The following is a 21,764-nucleotide window of genomic DNA, read 5'->3' as shown; positions in this document are numbered from 1 at the left end:
TTTCCCCACCCTCCCACCTGGGGTGTGGCTTCATTTGAACCGGGCCACGTGAGCCCAACCTGCACCGGTTATTCCCAAGACAACTGGATGCTGTCCAGCTCTGGAAAGGAATTCTGTTTTTCCTCATAAAGACCTCAAACTGAAGGATTCTGTTTGGAACGTTCCCCAAACAGAGGTCTGGCTGTGAACAGCAAAAAGGCTGTTGAGTTCTAACACAGAAATAACAAAACACACCAGAAACGAACCACAGTGTGCCTCTCTTTTTATTCTTTATTTTACAGTTCACAATTAGAAACCTACTGGTAAGTTACACAGTTCACTGATCCTCGCGTTTGAGGGGTTTCACTGCCTCGGAGTCGTGTCCCATCTCATCCCAGGAAGGTGGCAGGAGGTGCCACCAAGGCCACCCGCGGCCACAGAACCTGCAAGGAGCCCTCCACGGCCACCCTTCGTGGGGGAGGTTAATGGGCAGCAGGGATGATCCCCTAAAACCACACTTCAAATGGAAAAATACACTGCACCTCATCTCAAGGTTACTTTAAAGACTTAAAAATGTTCTTGGGGGAGGGGGGGAAAACCCAACTTCCAGGGCTGCAGGGCAGCCAGGTTGTATTTGCAGGGAGCAACCACCCGGACAAACCCTTTGTCAAGGTTCTGCACTTTAAGCAATTCTCTCCAAATCCTCCTTTTACACAGCAGGGAGATGTAAAGCCCCTCCTCAGCCACACATTTCAACATCTGCTGAACTTTGCACACAGTTGCTGCCACAATTCAGTGTTTCACCACTGCTGCCCACATCCCTGCTCAGTTATTTTCTGCTCAGAAGTTCCTAATTTCTAAAAGAATTTTTTTTTTTTGGCCTCTTCAGTAGTTCAACCACCTTCTTAAGATGGTACACGCTGCCCAGGGCACCTGCTGGGAATCCACACAAAGGCACCACCTTGGCATCCCGGAGCAGGGCAGCAGGAATTTCACTCACAACAAATTAAAAAGCCAAATCCATGTGCACTTGTCAGTAGAAACTGGTGACAGATAAGGAATGGACAGAACACGCCATGAGCATGTGTTAATAAAGAGGAAAAAAAGGGGCAAATTGTCTTTTGTTTTTGCCATTATTAAGGAACATTTTGCCAGTTTTCTCCTTGTATCCTCCTACAGCTGCTCACCTTTGGCACAAGGAATTCTAGGTATCACAAGGTTTAACTCATAGTAATACTTCAATATCAACACTCAGCACTTACACAGCGCCTGTCGTGGTCAAAGTGCTTTACAAAAGCTTTTGAGTCCTCACAACACCCCTGTGAGGTAGGTGAGTGTTATTATCCCCATTTTCCAGCTGGGGAAACTGAGGCAGAGAGGTAAAGTGACTTGCCCAAGACTGTACAGGGAGCTGAAGTCGTGTCTTGGTGGCCCAACTCTGGTCTCCCTTGTGGAGGGGTAACACAGATGAACTCCCAGGGCTCTCCTGGTGTCAGCCAAACAATCCAACCCTGATTCCCCAGGCTCTCCGTCCTCTGCTCTGACCAACTGACCATCCCCAACCTTCTGAAACGCTGCCTGGAGTCCAGCAGGAGCTGGACAGGGTCTGCAATCTTAAGGCAACATGTCCAAGAGCTCCACAAAGAGCTGGACACACACAGACCTCCCTGCAAAGAGTCTCAAGACAACTCCAGCTCTGCTTTGGGGCCAATTCTCTTCTCCCTCAACCCAGAGCCAAACTGGGGCTGCACCAACACAAGATCTCAACCCAGACCTTTCACCTGCTGCTTTTCTTAGCCAAAATGCCCCTACAAATCTCTCCTCATTCTGGACACCTTCGGCACGGCTTGTTCCCCTCTCTCTCTCTCTCTCTCTCTCTCAGAGTTTGTGTCTCTACACAGAAATAAACTTCCACCACTTCCAGCTCCTCAGCACCAGCATTTCAACAGCACCAGAGCAATCCACGTTTCCAGAAAAGTGTCAATGCATGCAAATATCACATACAGAACATCGAGAGTGCTGGGAGATGATACCAAGGATAGAGGTGATCACAAGACAGCACACGTTTAGTTTTTATTAAAAATACCAAACAACTCACTCTTACTGTAACTATGCCACTTAAGATTATCATCCTAACCTGCACAAGGACAGGTGCTTTTCCTCCAACTATTTACCTACCTAGAAAAAAAGAGAAATATCAAGCACACACATTTATACTTCCTCAAACTTGGCAGTCATGATTCATGTGAGGGGGAAAGGAGGGCTGGGGGAGGTTGTACACTGGGGTTAGGGCAGTGGAATATAAAAGAAATAGAAAATATCACATGCATCATCACCATCAGTAATCAATCTGATGAAAATAAACCCCAAATATTAGATGGATTCATGTATGACATCCACTGAAAATCTCAAACCCTAAGCACACTGAAGCTGGCAAACATCTTGTGCCACTTCACCTAGGTCCACACACAGCATCAGCAACTAAGATCAAACAAACCTTGAAAAGAAAGCAAAAGGAAGAATAAACCAGCCTGGAGACAATCAATCTTCTACAAACCACTTCCCTGCATTATTTTCAAATACATTTTTACTCTTAAGCAGTTTCAGAAAGGAGTGGGGGAGAAAGAGACCCACTACGAGTTTGTGGTTTTTCTTTCTTCAAACTGGCTCAGCACCAGCACCAGCTCAGAGAGAGGGAGAGAAAAATAATTCTTCAAACACGATCCTTGGTACTTGATTAAAACGTTGCCAGCCAGCCGAGGGAACCCTGGGCTGCCAGAGGGTTCCAAGTGGAGTGGACACGGTGCTGCTCATGGTCCTCCTCATCCTCCTCCCCTGCTACGAGATCTGCTCCGTGGGCCTCATCTGTATATCCCCGATCTGCAAGAGACCAACATGAATGGAATTGTGCACTGGAACTCCGCCCTGGGCACTTCTCTGCTGCCCCAGCCTGTGAGCAGGAACCAGCCTGATTAACTGAGATGTGAGGAAAGCAGGGGTGAATGGACCTGCTCTGCCTTTAGCAGGGGGCAAAAGCTCAAATATGCACAGAAAAGGTGCAGGATCTTTTCTTTTTAAGCCAAGCAAAGCCAGTTATCCCCAGGGATGCAGTGTCAGGGAGCACGTCTTGCTCCAGGGAGCAGAGTTCACACGAGACGCTGGAACCCCTCACGATCAAAGTCTGCTTTCACAACAGGAACTCTGCTGCTGCACGTGCTGAACACCAGCTCTGCTCCTGCTGCTGCTGCCTCCAGCCCAAAGCTGGCCAAATATTTCTTGTCTCTCAGGAGGGGAGTCCCTCTGGCAGCACAAGCATCCCACACTGAGGGGAGAAGGTCCAACACGTCAGCTGGCAACTGGCAGGACCCAAGACTCTCAGCAAACCTCAGATGGCACCATCCAAAGGGCAGAGCATGCCCCCTACCCCTCACATTCCCCCTGCCTTGCACAGTCCTTTTCTAGGATCATGGAATCACAGAATATCCTGACCTGGGAGGGACTCTCAGGGATCATCTAGGCCAAGCCCTGACCCTGCACAGACACCCCAACAATCCCACCCTGGGAGCGTTGTCCAGATGCTCCTGGAGCTCTGGCAGCCTTGGGAACGTGCCCATTCCCTGGGTAGCCTGGGCAGTGCCCAGCACCCTCTGGGGGAAGAATGAGAGTCAGCTCAGCCTTTGCTGGATCCACAGGGATGTGAAGAGCCTGAGAGTGCTATCCCAGAGCCCCTGCAGTGCCATCTCAGAGCAATCCCAGAGCTGCCACCCGGGAAGTGTAAACAAACGTGATCCCTGCTAATCCCCAGCACAGGCTCCCTAAGCTCCCAGCTGATCCAGCGGCGGATCAGCCAGGCCAGGGCAGCCTTCAGCCCCTCCAGCCTCAGCCCCAGCCTACCTGTACGTGAGGAGGGGCACTGAGGACATAGATGACAGCATTGGCCATGTCTTCAGCCTTGAGACACTGCAACGACAGCAAAGGGGCTCTCGGTCAAAGGGCACCACAGAACGTTCCCGAGATCCCTCCTCTCCTGCCCATCCATAATGAGGTCAGACAGTGTCACTGGGGCATGTCCAGAAGGCACAAGCAAGCAGGAAATACCAAATCAATTAAAAATTTAACAAAGGATGTGTCTGGTGCTGATAATTCTTCGACTGCTGTGAGTAACCTCACTGCTGGCACAGTAATTCTGCCAGGTCAGGCACTGCCATCCTTATCAGGAATTCCCACAGGAAACCCTGTGCCACCTGCAAGACAACACTTCTCCTTGTGCTGGCACCTCTGTTTGTCACACCTTCTGGGCAATGAAGAAGTCACAGCTGGCAAAATGGCAGAGCTGACTGATACTTATTTACAGAAGCATCAAAATAGAAGGAAAAATATAAGGAGCTGGAAACTGAATCCAAATGAAAATCTACACAGTGTGCAAATAAATACCAGAGCAAAATTGGAGGTTTGAGGGCTGAGATTGGAGAGCACTGGGCTGGAACCATTAGCCAGGACAAAGACTGTTCAATTATAATCAGAGCCACTTCCCTGTTTCCATTCCTCCAAGTCCTACCCGAATGCTTTCATAGGTTGCAGCAGCTCTCTCGGGGTCGTTATCATGAAGTTTAAAAGCAAATCCTGTTTCCACCAGTCCTGGAGATATGCACTGGAAAAAAGCAGAGCACATCCTAATAGGATTCGTAATTCCCCTTTAGTAAAAGAATAAAAAAAAAAAAAAGGAGAGAGAAAACTTTTTAGAAAAAGCAAAAAAAAAACCAAACAGAAAAACATTCATTTTTCTGTTATTCTCCTTTCCCACTCATTTTTTAAGGGAATAGTTGAAGTGAGCAGGCTTTGCCTTAATGATTGTTGTGGCAGATATCTCTGGTGGGTACTTGCCTGTTCACACCCCAGAGGCACAGAGAAGCAAAGAAAAACACGGAAAAGCTCTGTCTGAGAGCAGAGAGCCCAGCTGAGTGCCTCCCTCTGTTGATGTGACCCCCCCAACAAGAACCTGCCCACTTTGTGCACCCAAAAAATCCCTTCCCAGACACGGCCCTGTGCCCCAACCTGCCTGGCAAAGACAGCCACAGCTTCCCACAGGATTTCTAGGCCATTCCCAGTGTGCTGAGCACTATTTTTGCATCCCCTCGGCTCTTTCCCAAAGGGAAAAGCTCTGACCCATGAAACCTGCCTCCCACCAGGGCAGAGGGAAGCAGGGGGCCCTCAGCACTCACTGTGGCTCGGATGTGGGTCTTGGCCTCCCGCAGCTCCTGCCGCAGCCCCTCGGTCAGCGCTGTCACCGCGTACTTGGTGGCACTGTAAAAATGCACCACGGACTGGGGCACCACGCTGTGGCCATTCATGCTGGGGGGAGAGCACAGGGGACAGGGCTGGAGGGACCAGCAGGACACCCAGAGCATCACAATAAACCCACAGAGAAGCTGACACGGGGCCTGCAGCAGGGAACACACCACAAGCTCCTCTCAACATGACTCAAACTTCCTGACCAGCTCCAGAAATCAATCTCAGCCCTGCCCCATCATGAGTGATTGATATTATCCTTTTCTCCCTGGTTTGGCCTTCCTTGCTTTAGACCAGCAAAGATCAAGTTTGAAGTATCAACCACCACAATCCTTGGAAAACCCCATCAGCAGCACAGCAAGCCTGAAACTCCAGTGCTTAAATCCTTCCTGTAAGGCAGGGAGGAGGAGGAGGCCCCCATGGCTGACCCCACAAAGTGCTTAAATCCCCTCTGTGCTGCAGGGAAGAGCAGGAGGCCCCCGAGGCTGATCCCACAGCCCCCTTTGTTCACCTGTTAATGTTAATTATATGCCCATCGTCGATGTTTCTCTCCTTCATGGACTGGTAGGCCTCCCGGGTGCAGATGCTCACAGCCATCACATTGACCTGAGGGGGGAGAAAAGAAGAAGAAATTAAGCCCAGCAGCCCTGCCTGGCACCCCTTGATTTGCCCCTCGTGTGCCCAAAGCCTGGGATATCAGTTCCAGTCCCTGTCCCCTGGCAATTCCCAGGAACACCCAGAGAAGGAATTGCTCATACAACCCACACCTGAGCTGGGGGCTGCAGTCACAGGGGCGGGGGGGGGGGCACAGACACCCAGAGTGAGCAGAAATGAATGGACTTGATTGTTTTAGGGGCAAGTGTGAGGGTAAATCCCAAATTAAGGGAGAGCAAACCCCCTCCCCACAGGCAGGAGACAGAGCCTGCGGTTCTGCCGAGCACTGAGCACTCCGGGCTTTGGGCAGCTGGCAGGGCACTAACAGCAGGTAATTAGGTCAGCTCGTTAACGAGGAAATCCCCAGATCCTGCCTGTCAGAGCGCCAGCAGCTCAGAGGAGGCACCGTGGCCACCAAAGAGCTCCCAGGACACACGAACCAAAGATCACTTTGTGCCACAGGGAACACCAGAGTGGGCAACTCACCCTGGGGGTGTGCAAGCCACCAATCTGTCGCTGCCTGCTGACATTTTCCTCAGCCCTAACTGGCAATTTGCCCCGCCCTTTAGGATCCAGAGCTTTCCGAGCTCTTGCTCTTTGGACCAGCACTTCCCATCGTGTCCTGGCTTGGTTAAACTCAGTCCTGTCACCTCCACAACCATTAATGCTGTGGAGCCATTAATGCATGGCCGCCTCCAGGGTTCCCTGATCATAAAACACAGAGTCAAAGCTCCCGGTGTAGATAAAGATAAGGACATTCTCCCAGCTGGAATACAAAGGGCCCAGAGGTACGTGCAGGACTGATGAGCACGAATCTCAGCAGCAGTGCTAATTGCTCAGGTGGCTGAGATTTGGAAAGGGATTTGCTGAAGGCTGCCAGAAAGGCTGTGACCATCCCCTGGCAGGTCCTGTCTAACACTGTGTCACTTTGCCAGCTAAATGAGCAGGACAGGAGGGTCTGAACACGCTGCAGTGAGTGAAATCTCCAGGAAGAACTGATTTTCAGATGAATCAGAAGGAATAGTGCCACTATAAATGGGTGGAGCAGCAGGAATGAGGCCATGTGGGCAGCGAGGGATGGAGACGGGAGAGGGCTGGGGATCATCGCTGGGAAAATCATGAACAAGAACAGGGCAGAATAACCTGGACTTGCTGGCACGGAAGGACAGGCAGGAGAGGGCCACTGGTTTGGAGAAAGGGCTGGAGCTGAGAGATGCAATTCCTGAGCAGCACAAAGGGGAGCGGGGTCAGCTCAAGGATCTTCTGTCACTGCTTTTGTCTCGGTCGTTATTCCCTGTTCACTGCCAGAGGCCATCCGTGAGGGGTTTGTCCCGGCCAGAGATAAACAGGGCGTTTGTCTGATCCTGGGAGTACCCAGGCAACACAAGTGGAGTCATCACCCCCATCCAAGTGCACTTTGGCCAAGCACAGAGTTGCTGCTGGGCACCTCGGCCATCACACCTGGAACTGCAGGGATAAATCTTTAACCTGGGAATTCACCTGGGCTGTGCAAGGAGGAAAATGAGCAGAGAGGGCAGCAGAAAGGCCCCTCAGCACTGGAGTGAAGCCCAGAGCAGGCGGGGGGGCATGTGCAGGCTTTGGGATTCCACAGCAGGGTGGTCAGGGGACGCAGGAGTCACCAGTCCTTTGGGATCTGGATCTGGGCAACTGCTGGTGGAGAAACCCTTCATGACAAACAACATCCCTGCCCCAGGATGCCCCAGCCCAGCAGGCAGCTCAGTTTTGGAGCAGTCACTCCCAACTCCCTCTCCAAAGGCCACTAGAGGGTAACATCATCCCAAAGCCTGTGACTCAGGGAGCAGCCATTCCTCTCGTGGGCAGAGTTACAACATTTTGACAGCTCCTGGCAAAGCAAGATCCCAATCAACAGCCACTGTGGGAAAGTCCAGAGCCCTGTGATAAAACCCCACGGTAGAACAAAACAACTGGCTGGAAGGTAGCTGAGCTGGGATGGCCTTTTCCCACCAGCACAGGCTGGATTTTGGGGTGAAATCCCATTTCAAAACGTGGAACAGGCACTGAGGAACCTAAAAACACGCCTGGAAAACGAGCAAGTCTGTATCACCCCGAGCATGCATATCCATGTAAGACATTTTTCTGCCTGGTTCCTGTTTTAAGGAGAAAAGGTTCAAAGGTCCCTTGGCAAGGATGGCCACCACACCTGGGGCCTGCTCACTGCCCAGGCAGCAGCTCCGTGACAGAAACCACATTTCCCAGCAATTAATGATTTCCAATTGCCACATTAGAGAACATAAAAGACCCTGTTCCTAGAAGTGCTCAGCATTTCACTTCCCAGAATCAGCCTTTTCCAAGGCATCCAAACGAGTACCTCAGCTCCAAAGCACACATGGAAACACAGCTTACAGCAAACACATCCCTGCACAGATGGTTTAGAAAAGCAAGAAGAACAGAGCCTGGCTTGTCAACAAGTAATGCCAAGAATCAAACCCATTCCGTGTCTAGAGGAGCGAGAGGATGTGTGCTGCAGCCCTCTGTGCCCTGAGCAGGGAAAATGGGAAGTTCAGCTTCAATTCCTGGCTGGAAAGGTCAGTGGGTAAAACGTGAAGGAGCTGCTGCAGCCCCGGAGCCTGGCTCAGTGTGTGCACAGCACCCAGCCCCAGCCCCTCCTGCACATCAGGACTTTGCTCCAGCCTCACAAATCAGCGAGAAGATGGGGGAAGCTGTGAACCAGGGGAGGATGGGCTCAGAACCTGCCTGAGGTGACACCTTCCCTCCTGCACCCACAGCAGATCTGCTGGCTGGAGAGGCAGGGCTCCGTGCTGCTGTGAAGCAACACATTTGCGATTCCAAACATCTCCCTGCAGCCTGGGGAGAAGCAGCTCCCACCTCGGGAATAAATACCAGACAACAAAGAACGGGAACATTAGGAAAGGAGGGGAATAAGTAAATGATAACATGGTTCTGACTGTTAGATATAAAGCAAGAAGGAGGATACTGAGAGGGGAATCTGGAAGGAGACAGAGCCTCAAAGCTCATAAAAAATGCATGGAAGCAAAAATCAATTTACTAAAAAGAAAAAAAATGCCTTTAATTTAAGGCCCTAATGCCTCCTAAATCGATGGATCGATGGCTGTTTGGAAACTTTTCCCATCCTGCAGCCCAGAGGTGCCCTGGAACTCTCCAACAGCATCTCCCACCACGCTGCTCTCCAGGGAAGCTCAGGAAGAAGCCTCCCTGCTCCCACACAGCTCTGCAAAGCCCAGTGGCCTGTGAAAGGTGCTGGCAGCCTTCCCTGTCCTGCCCCTGCGAGGGGAACGGGCCTGGCTGGCCCTGCAGAGCCCCCCCAGGCCCTGCCCCGGCGCCTGCACAGCCTGGAGACACAGACACTTCCAGGAGACACTTCCAGGAGACATTTCCATGCAGCCACAAAGCAGGGGCACAGAACAAAAGGGAAAACTCCACTGAGCTGTTTCTACCCCTCAGCAGCAGCATGAAAAGCAAAGCCCAGGCTTGTCGGGCTGCCCAGGCCAGGGTGGGTGAAGCATTTGGCTCTGGAGCATCCCAGGGCTTTGCCTTTCCATTGGAGGTGGGAGGGTTGTTCAATTAACACAGAAATCAGGAGCCAAGCCAGCAGCTGCTGGGAGGATGGTGAGAGGAAAATATCTGCCAGCACAGGGAGAGAGCTTGGGTGTCTCAGGCTGCTCCCAGTGCTACAACAGCATTTTTGCCAAGCAGTAGGAGCAGAGAGAGCCGTACGGATCATCCCTGGGAATAAAACATTCCCCCAGCCCCGTTTCATAACACTGCCCTTGTGGGGTCACCACCCTGCCTCTCCTCCCACCCCAAAGCAGCACCCACAAGCAGGGGGACCCCCCAGGCTCCCAAACTTTGAGCCACTGTAATCACCAACACCGGCGTGTCTCATACAGGAAAATCCCCATTCCAAAATCCTCCTCCCTAAAAGTGGTGGGAGATGAGATTAAAGGGAGCACTTCCAGCTGAGCAGCCAGGGAAGGGAATACGGAATGGGGAAGGGCTTTCAGCTGGGAAGAACCACAAGTCCCCTCAGCCTGCCCACCTGACAAAGAACAGAGACAAAGGAGCACAAGGGACACGCAGCATCCCCGAGGGATCCACACATCACACGGTCCCAGGGACCAGGACAAGGAGTTTCCAAGGCCCAGGTGACCCCCAGGGCCCGGCTCGCAGCGAGTCAGGGCTGGGCAGTGCCCTGCTGGACACCAGCTCAGCCTCAGCTACACTTCACTTCATTTTCTTTAAAGCCTCCATGGCAACGGGGGCCGGGGAGATGCGGCTGTGCAGTGACCCAGGCTGGGCAGCTCACAAAGCCTGGCTGGGCAGACAAAGCTGAGCTGAGCTTGCTTTGGCTGCAGTCACAGCAGCCAGCAGTCAGGCCAAAATCCTAACAAGAACTTAATTAGCCAGGATATGGCAGCTCTTGCCCTGGCAGCAGGAGTCTGAAGCCTCAATGTGCTTCTCTGTTTTGCTTTACACAGCCCCCGAGACCACTCTGGAGGAACAGCCAGGGGAGCTGACACGTCCCAGCTGACTCCACTGTTGGACACAGTGGCCCTGAGCCTACAGCTTCAAACAGCTTTTCAGACATGTCCTTCCCTTCACTGGGACAAGCTCTCAGAGCTGCTGGAAGTGCCACAAGGATTACTCACAGCCATGAGTCCCACTCCTGCTCCTATGAGGAAAACACTTCTGTGTACAAGAGAAAGTGGCACAGGAGGGGAGATCACTCCGTGAAAGGCTCTTGGTTCAGCACCTCACTGGCCAGAGCTGCAGGAGGGGACACTGCAAGGACACCCAAACCATGCTGAGGTCCCACAGCTGTGGCTGCCACTGCTAGGTGCAGAAAAGGGGCCTCACATAATGACAAAAAATGGTGAAGTCACAGAGAGATGCCCAGCAGCACCTCAGGACAGGAGGACCCAGGGAGAAGTTGTAAATGGGATGGGCCATGTGCACAACTCCCATTTCAGCACACAAAATGCTCTCATTCACATCCAGCCCTAACCAGATTATGGGCAGAAAATTAAGCTATGACAAAAGACAAAAAGCATTACAGCTTTTTAAGCCAAAAAGAATCTGCCCATTTTTACAACCCACTGCCACAACTAACAGGATTAGCTGCAGAAGCCAGTGCTTGGCATTCGATTTCCTGCTTTATTGAAGAAAAAAAAAAGTGAGGCTCTCCACCCTTCAGGGAGCTAAAGGAAAAGTGCTGCTGTGTTTCCATCCTCCAAGGTGAGGGCTCAGCAGGGCAAGGTGTTCTTCCACTCCCCAAGCAGCAAACCTGGTCAGAGCAGGCTGGGGAGCAGATCCTCAGCTCTGAAATGAGTAGATGGTGGCCAGAAGAAAGAGAAATGTGGCCCAGCTCCTGCTCCCTCGGGACGATACTCACATCTATCATGGTCCTCCAGCCCTCCGTCTTCCCCGAGAGCAGGGGCTCGGGCCGGGCCAGCCCCGCGTTGTTGATGCAGACGTCCACCCCCTGGTGAAGGGTCTTGATGGCCGAGAACATGGACAGGATCTCCTCCTCGTTGGACAGGTCACACTTGTACGGGATCAGCGTCCCCGGGTAGCCGGCGCTCTGGCACTCTGCTGCCAGCTTCTAGGGGAGAGAGGGAGGAGGGAAACGGCCATCAGGAAGGGAAAAAACAGCCATCAGGAAGGGGAAAAACAGCCATCAGGAAGGGAAAAAACAGCCATCAGGATGGATGGAAACAGCCATCAGCCCCCTCTCCTTGTGGAGCAGCTTATCCAGCCATTTCCTGAAAAACACACCTCAGGGCTAACACACCCCGGGCTAAAAAGCAGGCACTGGGGAAGAATCACTGTGATGTTAATTAAGAAAAAGGAGATATCATATCCAGGAGAAGCGGAGAGCTCCAGCCCTTAAGTTATTGAACTTGAGGACACTCTCAGTGCTCATCCATCACCCCGGGCAGTAGTGCTCAAGGTGAGCAGTGCTGGCAAAATACAAATAAATCCTGCCCTGGCACCAGGCTCTGAGTCTGCCACACTGGCAAAGGATGTGCCTGACAATTCCTCATTAGCCAGGACCAAGAATTACTCCAAATATCCCAATCTTTTGTCAGGCTGGGTGACACAAAGCCAAGGAAAGGCCAGGAGCTGCTGCTGGCCGCCTGCGCTGCCGCCACCACACCGCATCCTCCCGAGGATGCCCTTTACCCCTGACACTAATGAGAAGCAGCATCTCCTCCCTGATGTGTCACAGCAGTGACAGTGACAGCTCCCAGTGCCAGGCAGGAGCCACATGATGTCTGGCTCCTGCGGGGAGATGGACTCTGGCTACAAACGTCCACCAAATCACTCGAACGCCGTGGCCCGCGGCGGTGTCACCAACAGTGACATTTCAGCGGGTGCAATAAAGCCCTGCTCCTGCCACGGGCAGCTTTCCCACTCCTCCCAGCTCCTCCCTGCATTCCAAGGACTGCAATTTCCAGCCTTTCATAAAAGGAGGAGCGAGGCCCAGTGCAGGAATCTCCTGGACGTGATTGCACACGAAGGCGGCTGCGGAGCAGCTCCAAGCTCGGAGTTCCTGCCCTGCAGAGGGACAAATGCCAGCCCCTCCCCAGCCCTCCCTGCACCCCAAGCACGTTCATTTGAAGCACTCTGGGGCAAGTGGCTCTGTTTGGTAAATGATTTTCGTGTTTCCCAGCAGCTGAGCCCACAACAGAGCTGGACCAAGGCCCTGGGCAGGGAGTTGCAGCTTTGCTGCTTTACCTTTCCCAGCAACCCATAGCTTTCATGGACCACAAGCCAGAACCAGCCCAGGGCTGAGCTGTGGTGCAGGAGCTGCTCTCCTGTCTGGCTCCCAGCACAGGGAAGGCACTGCAGTAACACAAGAATGATTAGTATTGCTCTCACAGCACCAGGCGACACGGGGACGGACGTGCCGAGTTCAGCCGGAGATCGATCCACCCCAGCAGCATCAGGATCCCTGGAGAGCCCTGCTCAGGCTGAGCTGACAACATCTCTGCCTGAACAAAGGTGCCTCTGGGACTGAATCCTGCCTCTCTGTGCCCTCCTGGGGCTGCCTGCACTTTGCCATACAGGCAACCTTGTTGATGACGTGCTGATAGGAGGGGAAAAATATATTCCTTTTCACTATCAGAGCACAGGCTTGAAAAAACAGTCGAGGGGGGGAAAATCTGCAAGAGCAGCACTTAGAAAATTCACAGCAGTATGAAGGGCTGCTGGAAGGTTCTAAACTGCTCCAGGGATGGGGTCTCGTTCCTGCAAAGACACTGGAGGGAAAAAGGGGCAAAGGGACCACGAACTGGTGCGAGAGTGCGAACCAGGCAATGCCAAAGATGTTCAAAGATGAGAAACACAGGAACAAGGGGTTGGGAGGAATCTCCCAGAGCAGGACCCATGCCAGGAGAGCTGGCTGGAGGAAGAAGGGCTCATCAACATGGACAGGAAAGGACAGAAAAGCTCATGGACAGCCCAGAGGGACACAGGGCCATGTCTCACAGCTGTTTCCATGTCCAGCTGCCACTTCCACCATTTGGAGAAACCTTTCCCTGCTCAGTCCAGCCTCTCAGTGGAAGCAGTCACAGATGAAGGAGCAGAGGAAACAAGGGGTGTGATTTGCTCTGGGATGACCCTGCTGGAGCAGGGAGGTTGTATCAGATGCCCCACTGTGGTCCCTCCAACCTGACCATTCTGGCTGTGGGCTCTGGACAGCAGTGCCTCCAGTGCTGGAGCTGCCCATCGTCTGTTCCCAGGCAGACAAAGACAGAAAGGGCTTTCTCCCTGGGAGAAAAGCTTCTCTGACACAAGTGACCAGGGAAACCAAATCTCTCTCAAAACCTTTCTCTCCCTGTCTGGTGTCTCGCCGCCTCCAACGAGCCTCAGCACGGATCCTTTCATCTCTCAGGCTGCACTTGTGCTAACAAATTCTCTTTGAAAACCAAGTGCTGAACACTGCTGACATCCAGGCAGGGCTGAACGTGCTTCAACCATCTACAGATAAAGAGTCATCACAAACTCTTCAAAGAAACATCAACTGCGGGCAAGTTTGCAAGAGACTTTTGAAAAGCAACTCTCTGAGCTACGGAGCTTGCAGAGTTTTTTTTCAGAGCATCCATTAAGTCACTCAAGTGATGCTCGTTCCACTTCGAGCATGCCACATGCACATGGAGGAATGAAAAAGAGAAAAAAGCTGGTTTTCCAGATTTCATAAACAGTTTGAGAGTGACCAGGTAATGCAACAGCAATACAGACAAGGCCAGTGCAACTCCAGCAGCAGAGATGGAAATCTGAAATAAGAATGGTTTGGGTTGGAAGGACCTTAAAGATCATCCACTTCCACACCCTGCCACGGGCAGGGACACCTCCCACTATCCCAGGTTGCTCCAAGCCCTGTCCAGCCTGGCCTGGGACACTTCCAGCATTTCTGTATACACACCATTATCTCTGGATGCTTGGAAATGGACAGCCAGGTGCTACTCAGTCTGGAAGGATGCCTCACATTTATGGGATGGGTTTGCTGTGTTAAGAAACCACCAGTTCTCCCCAGAAGGGGTTAATGCTCTTTGTGTATATGGGGCACAGCGCCCTGCATTTACATTCAGTCCTGGTAAAATGGTTTTACAGAACTAATTGATATAAAAATGTTAAGGGACTCTTAAGGGGAGGGGGAAAAAAAAGAAGGAGTCATGTAGGGTTTTATTTGGCAAACCATCCCATTAGCTTCAGACACATTTAGTTCAGAGAGACTAAAGCCAGAAGAAGCCATCAGGTAATTTTTAATCTAACCTGCCATTCGTTACAGGTACTTGTGTCCTACTGACTGAACTAGTGCTTAAACACAGAGCTGCACCAAGAAACCAGCTGGAAAAGCACCCAAGTCACCCCAATTACTTTTGCTATCTAAAGGAAATGAAGGAGAAAAATTCATCAGAGAAAACAGCACCACAGCTCTGAAAGAAAACTGAGGGCTTACAAACCCTTTCATTCTACTGATTGGCAAGTCTGAAGCTGCTTTTAATTAAGATTTAATAGCAGTACAACGGCATAATAGAGATGTACAGTGAATAAAGCACTAGAGTGAGGTTTATTTGTTTATTTCCACAGTGCTCTGTGACCATGAGCGAGATTCAGAGCTGTGGGTATCTTTTGGCCCACATGATCCAAGGGTAAATACTACTGCACATTTCTTCCCAGGCACTGGAGCCAGGCTCCTGCTAAGCTGGGTCTGGCTGAGCCATCACCTGGGAGCTGTCCTCCCAGACTGCTCCAGAGCCACGCTGCTCTTCTCCAAGCCCTCCCTGCTCCCTGCACTTTCCCAGCAGTTGAACATCCCAGGATATGTTTTTCTTAGCTCACTTAATTTTCAATTTCCAGTGTCACACACGAGCCGCAGCGCCCCGGAGGTCCCTGCTACCTCCAGGCACTCACACAGTCCCTCCTCACGTCAAGGCATTTTTAGTTTTTCCCTTCTTGCTCCAGGCTGGCGTGGGGGAGGAGGAGACGCTGCTGTCACCATGACAGCTCATTAGAGCAATATCTCTGCCTTACTCTGAGCTGTGCCTGTCGCTGCCCGTTCCACCAGCAGATTCCCAAGGCAACCCACAGACACCCAGATTGGAGGGCAGAGCTGAGCCCCAGCTTCTGCCTGACACCCCCAGCTCCTGGCACCTGCCTCCTGTGACATCTCCACCTGGAAAATTATTTTAATTAAGTCAAACCCCGCCTAATCTTGCAGCGGTGAAGGTCTGAGATGCTCTGAGAATTTAAGGTGCGATCAGAGGTCCATGGAAACCAGCACGGACCCACCCTGAGTAAAACAGATAACTGAGTACACCCCAGGTGAGCAGGACTTGGGAGCGCTCCTGGGGACACCCAGGACCTGTTCCCAGAGCTGCCACGAGCCCTTCCCAGCCCCAGCACCCCGAGAGAGCCCCCGCAGCCGACAACGCACCGAGAGCTCCGAGCTGGGGGTCCCAGGCAGACCCGAGCCCCGACTGCATCCAGGGGCTGGGCCACTCCACGAGCACCAGAACAGCGGGTCCCCAGCACCACAGCTCGGGGTGGGCCTCTTCTCCTGCCAGCACCCCTCGGAGTGGCCATGGCCTTTCTGCAGGGCTGGCAGAGCCCGGTGCTTTCCGCTGTGCCCGGCAGCGAGGGCAGCAGCGGCCCCACGGTCACTCCTCAGCTCCCGGCCTGTAATCCCCGAGGAATCCTCTCCGGGAGAGGCAGATTAATGCACGCCAGGAGGAGCCTGGGCTTTCGCCCACGGGCTCCCAGCGCTCTCCAGCTCTGAAATTCCGGTGGCAGGTGCTGGATTTTATTCCAGCCCAGGTTTACGAGCCGCGGAGAAGTGGACGGGGCTCCCGCGCGTCCCAGCCCGGCCGGCGGGAGCAGCGGGTGCCAGGAGCAGCCCTTGCCCGGGCACACACAGCTGCAGGTGCTGGCATCAAACATCTGCAGCCACGCCAGCCCCGCTCGGGGCCACGCCGGCCTAATCCCAGCCAAGCGGCTGAGCCGCACGGGCCTGGCGGGGACAGAAAGCCGGCAGTCACAGAGCCAGGGCGGCACAAACCCACCTGGGGTGGCACAAACCCACCCTGTCAGCCAGGAAATCCCCATCAGCACTGCCCACGTGGGCACCGTGCAGGAGACAGGGATAAAACTCAACTTTAGCACAGCCACTGCTTTCTGCAGAGCTTAAGCTATTCATAAACCCCAGGAAAAACACCGTCGTATTTTCTCCACAGCACTGTGGCAGCTCCTTTCACACCTCCCTGCTCTGGGCACTCTCCTTAAACCCAAAATCAGCCAGAAAGTCCCCTCTGTGTCCAACGCTGGCCCTGCACAGCACTCCCACCTTCCCAGGATAGCTGCCAGGTTTTACACAGGGAAACTGAGGCACAGGACAGCCACCTGACCTTTGTTGGAGCACACACACCCCATTCCAGCTCCAAAACCTCAGGAAAGGCTCAGTTATTTATTTGTGGGGCTCTGAGCATGGCATGCCCTGGTATTGCTGCTCTATTGCAAAGCCCAAGGGAACGGAAGTGCAGCAGAGAAGGGGGGGCTGCCACAAAGAGACATTCTTAAAGCACATTTTGGGGCAGAAAGAGGAGGAATCCAACCTGGTTTAAACCTCCTGAGCTTCAAGGCTCAGGGAAATCATGGGAACAGCAAAGCATTTGTTCCCCCCACTCTGGACAGCAATTATGGGGTCTCTGCAGTTTATCAGGAAAGGATCTGCTCAGGGACAAGTGGCAATAAAAGCACTTCAGAGGCCTTAAGCTCCCACCATCCCCGAGGCAAAGCCTTGGCCAAACACAAAACAAGCCCTTCCAGAGGCCAAGGAGACTCTGAAGGTCATTCGCTCCACAGGAGCCGTGCCTTGGGATTATCCTGCCTGAAGCTGCTCCTCCTGCCTGAAGAGTGGGGAAAGCCGTGGCTTTGGGAACAGCCCAGGAAACCCATCCCAGCTGCTGAGCAGAGGGTCAGACCCACCAGGGACACCACAGCTGCACCCCACGGACAGACACCCCCAGGGGAGGCCAAAATGGAACCAAGTGACCTCTAAACCATCAATGATCTGCCTGCAGGTAATTAAATACCACACTCAGGTGCTATGAAACAATTACCTGTTAATTACCCTTCGTGGAGCACCCACGGGGTCCAGAGCCTCCCTTGCACCTTAGGGCTGGGCAGGGATCATGGGAGTGACCACAAATGGATGCTCAGATCCCACGAGGAAGACTCAGCTCCTTCCTCCTCCTCCCACACACCCACGCTGCTGCCAGAGAGGAGAGCACTGACCTCAGAGACTGGGCTGCTCCAACCTGCAATCAATTGCTCAGCTTATCAAAGGCTGTTTCCTGAGCGAGATCTAACCTTGACAAAGCAGGCCCTGGTTATAAATGTTACCTTTGATCAATACCTGTCACAAATGCATTGGAATTAATTGGTTAAACCTTGTCTCTTAAGCCACGTTTATTGCTTCCTGCACAGCTCTGCTCTCAGCACGCCAACAAAGACAGAAAAAAATGGATTTCTTTTGGAACACAACATCCATGGTGTCCCTGGTCACACCAGAACAAGGCACCCACGGAATGAACGAGCTGCTGGAAGATTTCCAGTGACCTGGAGCAGGTGGGAGTGTCCCACCTGGAGCATCTCCCATCAGTGACAGCCCCAGCCACGCTGCAGATCCAGGGCTCTGGCACCCTGCATGGAGGGAGAGGCCCTGCCAGCACTTCTGCCATTCTCTGTAAATATAAAACAAATCCATTTTAATTATAAAAAGAGCGTAGTTTGCATCACTGCAAACCCCTTGGAAAGAGCTCCCTGTCTCCTGCCTTCCTGCACTCCAAGAGAAAAGCTGCAGAGTCCCTCAGTGCCTCTGAGCCAAAAAAACCCTCCCAATTCCTCCCCACCCTGGAGAAGAACCCTGCAAAACAAAACTCACATACCTCACTGAATAAAAGACCAGAGAGGGGCTTGCCAGACGGGAGGGGGAATATTTTGCCCCATGCATGTGCAAATTCTCCCCTTTTTTGTGCTGCTGCAAGAAGTCGGACACTAAATACAAATTCCTGGAAAACATGAGGAGCAGGGAAGCTGAAGAACACCAGAGTGGCTGAAAATCTCAGTGAGTCTCTGCACCCTGGAGACCCCAGGACCAGCAAGGGTGGCCCTGGGAGGGTGATCATCTCCTAAGGAGCATTTTCTCCCCAAAGCTTGGTCTTCCAAGCTGCTGAAAACGCTTGGCTGCTTCATTAAAGCTCCTGACTTGGAACGCGTGGCGGTGTCTGGAGAGCAGCAAACACTCACTGAGAACACGCCAGAAAGTCCTTGACAGCTGTTAGTACCTCCAGGCTCTGCATTTAAAACAAGCCTTCTACCTGAATTACCTCCTGGCATGCAAAAGGAAAATAAAGCCAGTTTAATTATATGTTATTCCTCGATGTCTGGCTGTTAAAGTCACTGTTTGATGACCCACACCAAAAGTCTCCGGTCACAGAAGCAGCACAAGTGGGGAGCACGGGGCTGTTTGGGAGCAGAGAGGGAAACGTGGCCAGTGGAGCCACTGGAAGGGAAAAAAAAAGATCCTTCTGCAGTTTTTGTGGGGTTTTTTTGTGAGCCATTAACATTTTTATTTCAAAAGCCAAATAAAGACCACTGGCGTTGTGACACAGGTTTAATGCCAAACACGCAACTTTGCAAATCCTTCGTTATCTTGCCTCAAGCCCTTATCTGATTTTCCAAGAGATTAAGAAATCTTGACATAGCATTTATTGCCCGAGCTAAATCCCCACCAGACAACCTGCTCTTTCAGCCACCAGTTAGCTGGAGGTTACAAAACCACCTTACAGAGGGGTTCCAGCCATTTTACCTTAAAACTGGTGACTTTAATGAACTTCAACGAAATACAGTGGTTTTGTGCTACACAGTGAGCTCTGTATTCCAGGTTTTACACCCTGCCGTCTGCCCTCTTTCCATTTCAAGCTGCCTTGGAGCACCCTGGGATAGTGGAAGGTGTCCCTGCCCATGGGGGTTGGAATGGGATAGTTTATAAGGTCTCTTCCAACCCAAACCAGGCTGGGATTCCACGATTCTGTGAACTACGTCTGTGATGCTCTGGCATCACCAAGCCCTCAACTCCTTCACATTCCTCTTCTCTCCTCCCTCCATCACTGTGTTCCAGCCCTGCTTCCCCAAATCAGAGCACCCCTCACATCAGTAGCAGTCAGATCCTCGGTGGCAGCTCAGGAGTTCCAAGCCTGAATACCTTCCTATTTTATTTATTTTTTTTTTTTTTTTAAGGAAAAGCCTCAAGGTGAACCTCCTGGAGGAAAGTTCCATCAACAGCTCTGCTCTGAAGCGTGGCAGGATCGGGTACAAAGCTCCCACAGCATCCCTGGCAGCCAGGAGGTGATGGAGCTGCTCCCACAGTGACCCTGGATCCCCCCACACTCCACCACCTTCCCTTCCCCCAGCAGGCAGCGCTGCTGGGATGTTCTTCCTCGTTAAGGAAACATGCTTGACAATAAATAAACCCAGAATAGCAGCGGAGCAAAACACAGTCCAGACACCCACCAAAACAAGTGACAGCGCTGCAGACACACTTGGGTCCCAGGGAGGCGGGAGGGAACGGGGACAAACATCAGCTGCTGTGGGAACACGTGTCTGAAACACCACAGGACGTTTGGGAGCTGCGAGCAGCCAGCACCACCCAGCACATCTGCACCCCAAGCAAAGCCGATAAATCATCAATACAGAAGTGATTGCTCCTGGTGCGCACTGAAATGGAAAGGCGAAGCTTCACAGGACTGCTCGTTGTTAATCCACGCTGTATTTCAGCCAGGAAAGGTTCGGAAAGGAAGGAAACTCACGTGAACACCAGAGGAAAACACAAGTTTCATTGATTTCTTTCCCAAATGAAAAGATTCCAAAACAAAATCCATGATAAGGGCACTGGTGGAAACAGCAATATTGGGAATAACTTTTCAGAGAGGAATGGGAAGCAACAACATCCTTTAGAGCATCCTTTGCCAGGCACCCTGAGGCTCCAGCACATCAAACACCGGCAGCTGCACGTGGGAAAGCCTTTGGAGAGCTCAGCTTTCCCTGCAAACTGCCGCATCAAAACGCTGGGAAGTCCAAAATTAGAAGCAAGCCCCAAAGGACAGTTCACTAAGTCACGTTGGCGTTCTCTCCTCTCTGCAAGCGGCGCCTCTGCGACACGCAATGAAAAAGGGGAAAAGTTTGGGTTTTCCCAAGCACTTCTTTACTTAACCCCACTCAGCAATGCCACCAGTGCCGAGCCTTGGTTTCCGTGAATTTTGGACCATTTATTCTCAGTGCAGGCAGCTGTGCAGAGCCCTTATCACCCTGGCTAAGGGAACCCAACCCTGGATATTGTACAGGTCTCCTTTAGCTCCAAACACCCAGGATGGCAATATTTAAGCTGACTAAAACTTATTTCCTCCCTCAGAGGAAACTTCTTAAATGGCAAATAAGCTTTGGCTCGTGCCACCGCGAGGCACAGCTGACCAACGCACCCAGCTACAAAAGGCATCCCGAGAAAACACTTCTTTAAAGCATCTTTATTCTCAAGCCAGCTCCGTGGGGTTTTTGACGGGGCTGTAGAGATGCTCCTCGCAGGACTGAAGCTCTATTTTAACACCAACTCCTAGAAACGCCCTGCCTCCCGAGCAGCCGCATCCCCGAGCGGCTGAAGGGGCCCCGGAGCGCCCGCAGCCCGATCCCGCTCCCGGCACCGGCCGGGCAGATGCTATTTTTAACCTCGATAAGAAGCGGCTCAAAAAACCCCCAAAACTGAATGCGCTCCTCGCTCGGGCACCTTCCACCCGCCGCGGAGCCAGGAGAGGCCGGGCCGGGCCGGCTGCGGCATCCCCCGCGCGGTGTCACCGCCCGGCCGCGCTCAGCCCGGGAGCGGCCCCGCTCCGCCGCGGCCTCGTGGGGAGGCGGCCCCCGCCCCGGTGCCGCCGCCGGTACCTCGATCTTGTCGACGCTGCGGGCGCATCCCACCACCTTCATGCCGTGCTGCACCAGCGCCCGCGCCACGGCCGCGCCGATGCCCACGGAGGCGCCGGTGACCAGCGCGACGCGGCCGGTCCAGCGCTCCATGGCCCCGGCCCGGCCCCGCCGCCGCACAAAGCACCGCCCGCCGGCAGCCCCGCCCCGGGGACACGCCCCGGACACGCCCCTGGCCCCCCCGGACACGCCCAATGTGGGACACGCCCGTCGGGGACACGCCCTCCGTGCGCTGACGGGAGCGGGGTTGGGGTTTTCCCTCGCCAGGGAACGGAGCGCAA

The 21,764-nt window shown here is 52.9% G+C and overlaps 1 protein-coding gene across 2 annotated transcripts; it reads right to left on the bottom strand.

The window, feature by feature from the left end:
- Positions 1–245: 245 nt before the first annotated feature.
- DHRS11 (dehydrogenase/reductase 11) lies at positions 246–21,595 on the bottom strand. 2 transcript variants are annotated; one of them, XM_042026420.1, is made up of 7 exons: positions 21,445–21,595; positions 11,336–11,545; positions 5,780–5,874; positions 5,202–5,331; positions 4,538–4,630; positions 3,874–3,939; positions 246–2,859 (listed from the first exon to the last, which is right to left on the bottom strand). In XM_042026420.1, the coding sequence occupies exons 1-7, from the start codon at positions 21,574–21,576 to the stop codon at positions 2,818–2,820; spliced, it is 768 nt and encodes a 255-aa protein (XP_041882354.1). In that variant the 5' UTR covers positions 21,577–21,595; the 3' UTR covers positions 246–2,817. The 2 variants fall into 2 exon arrangements, with proteins under 2 accessions (XP_041882354.1, XP_041882353.1); XM_042026419.1 differs by lacking the exon at positions 21,445–21,595 and adding an exon at positions 20,023–20,338.
- Between the last annotated feature and the right edge of the window lie 169 nt (positions 21,596–21,764).

The sequence above is a fragment of the Corvus kubaryi genome, unplaced genomic scaffold (assembly GCF_017639235.1).
Source record: "Corvus kubaryi isolate FWS band 111438036 unplaced genomic scaffold, C.kubaryi_AGA036_p1.0 37284, whole genome shotgun sequence".
NCBI classification, from domain to species: Eukaryota; Metazoa; Chordata; class Aves; order Passeriformes; family Corvidae; genus Corvus; species Corvus kubaryi.
Note: the sequence above shows the minus strand (reverse complement) of the source record. Positions and strands in the feature narration are given on the sequence as shown.

Excerpts from the sequence above, each read along its gene's own strand:
- DHRS11 (XM_042026419.1), bottom strand. The coding sequence starts at position 20,196 with ATGATTTATCGGCTTTGCTTGGGGTGCAGATGTGCTGGGTGGTGCTGG. Across the intron at positions 5,332-5,779 it reads CATATAATTAACATTAACAG|CATGAATGGCCACAGCGTGG; the intron begins GTGAACAAAGGG and ends CTCTCCCCCCAG. Across the intron at positions 3,940-4,537 it reads CAACCTATGAAAGCATTCGG|TGTCTCAAGGCTGAAGACAT; the intron begins GTAGGACTTGGA and ends CTGTCGTTGCAG.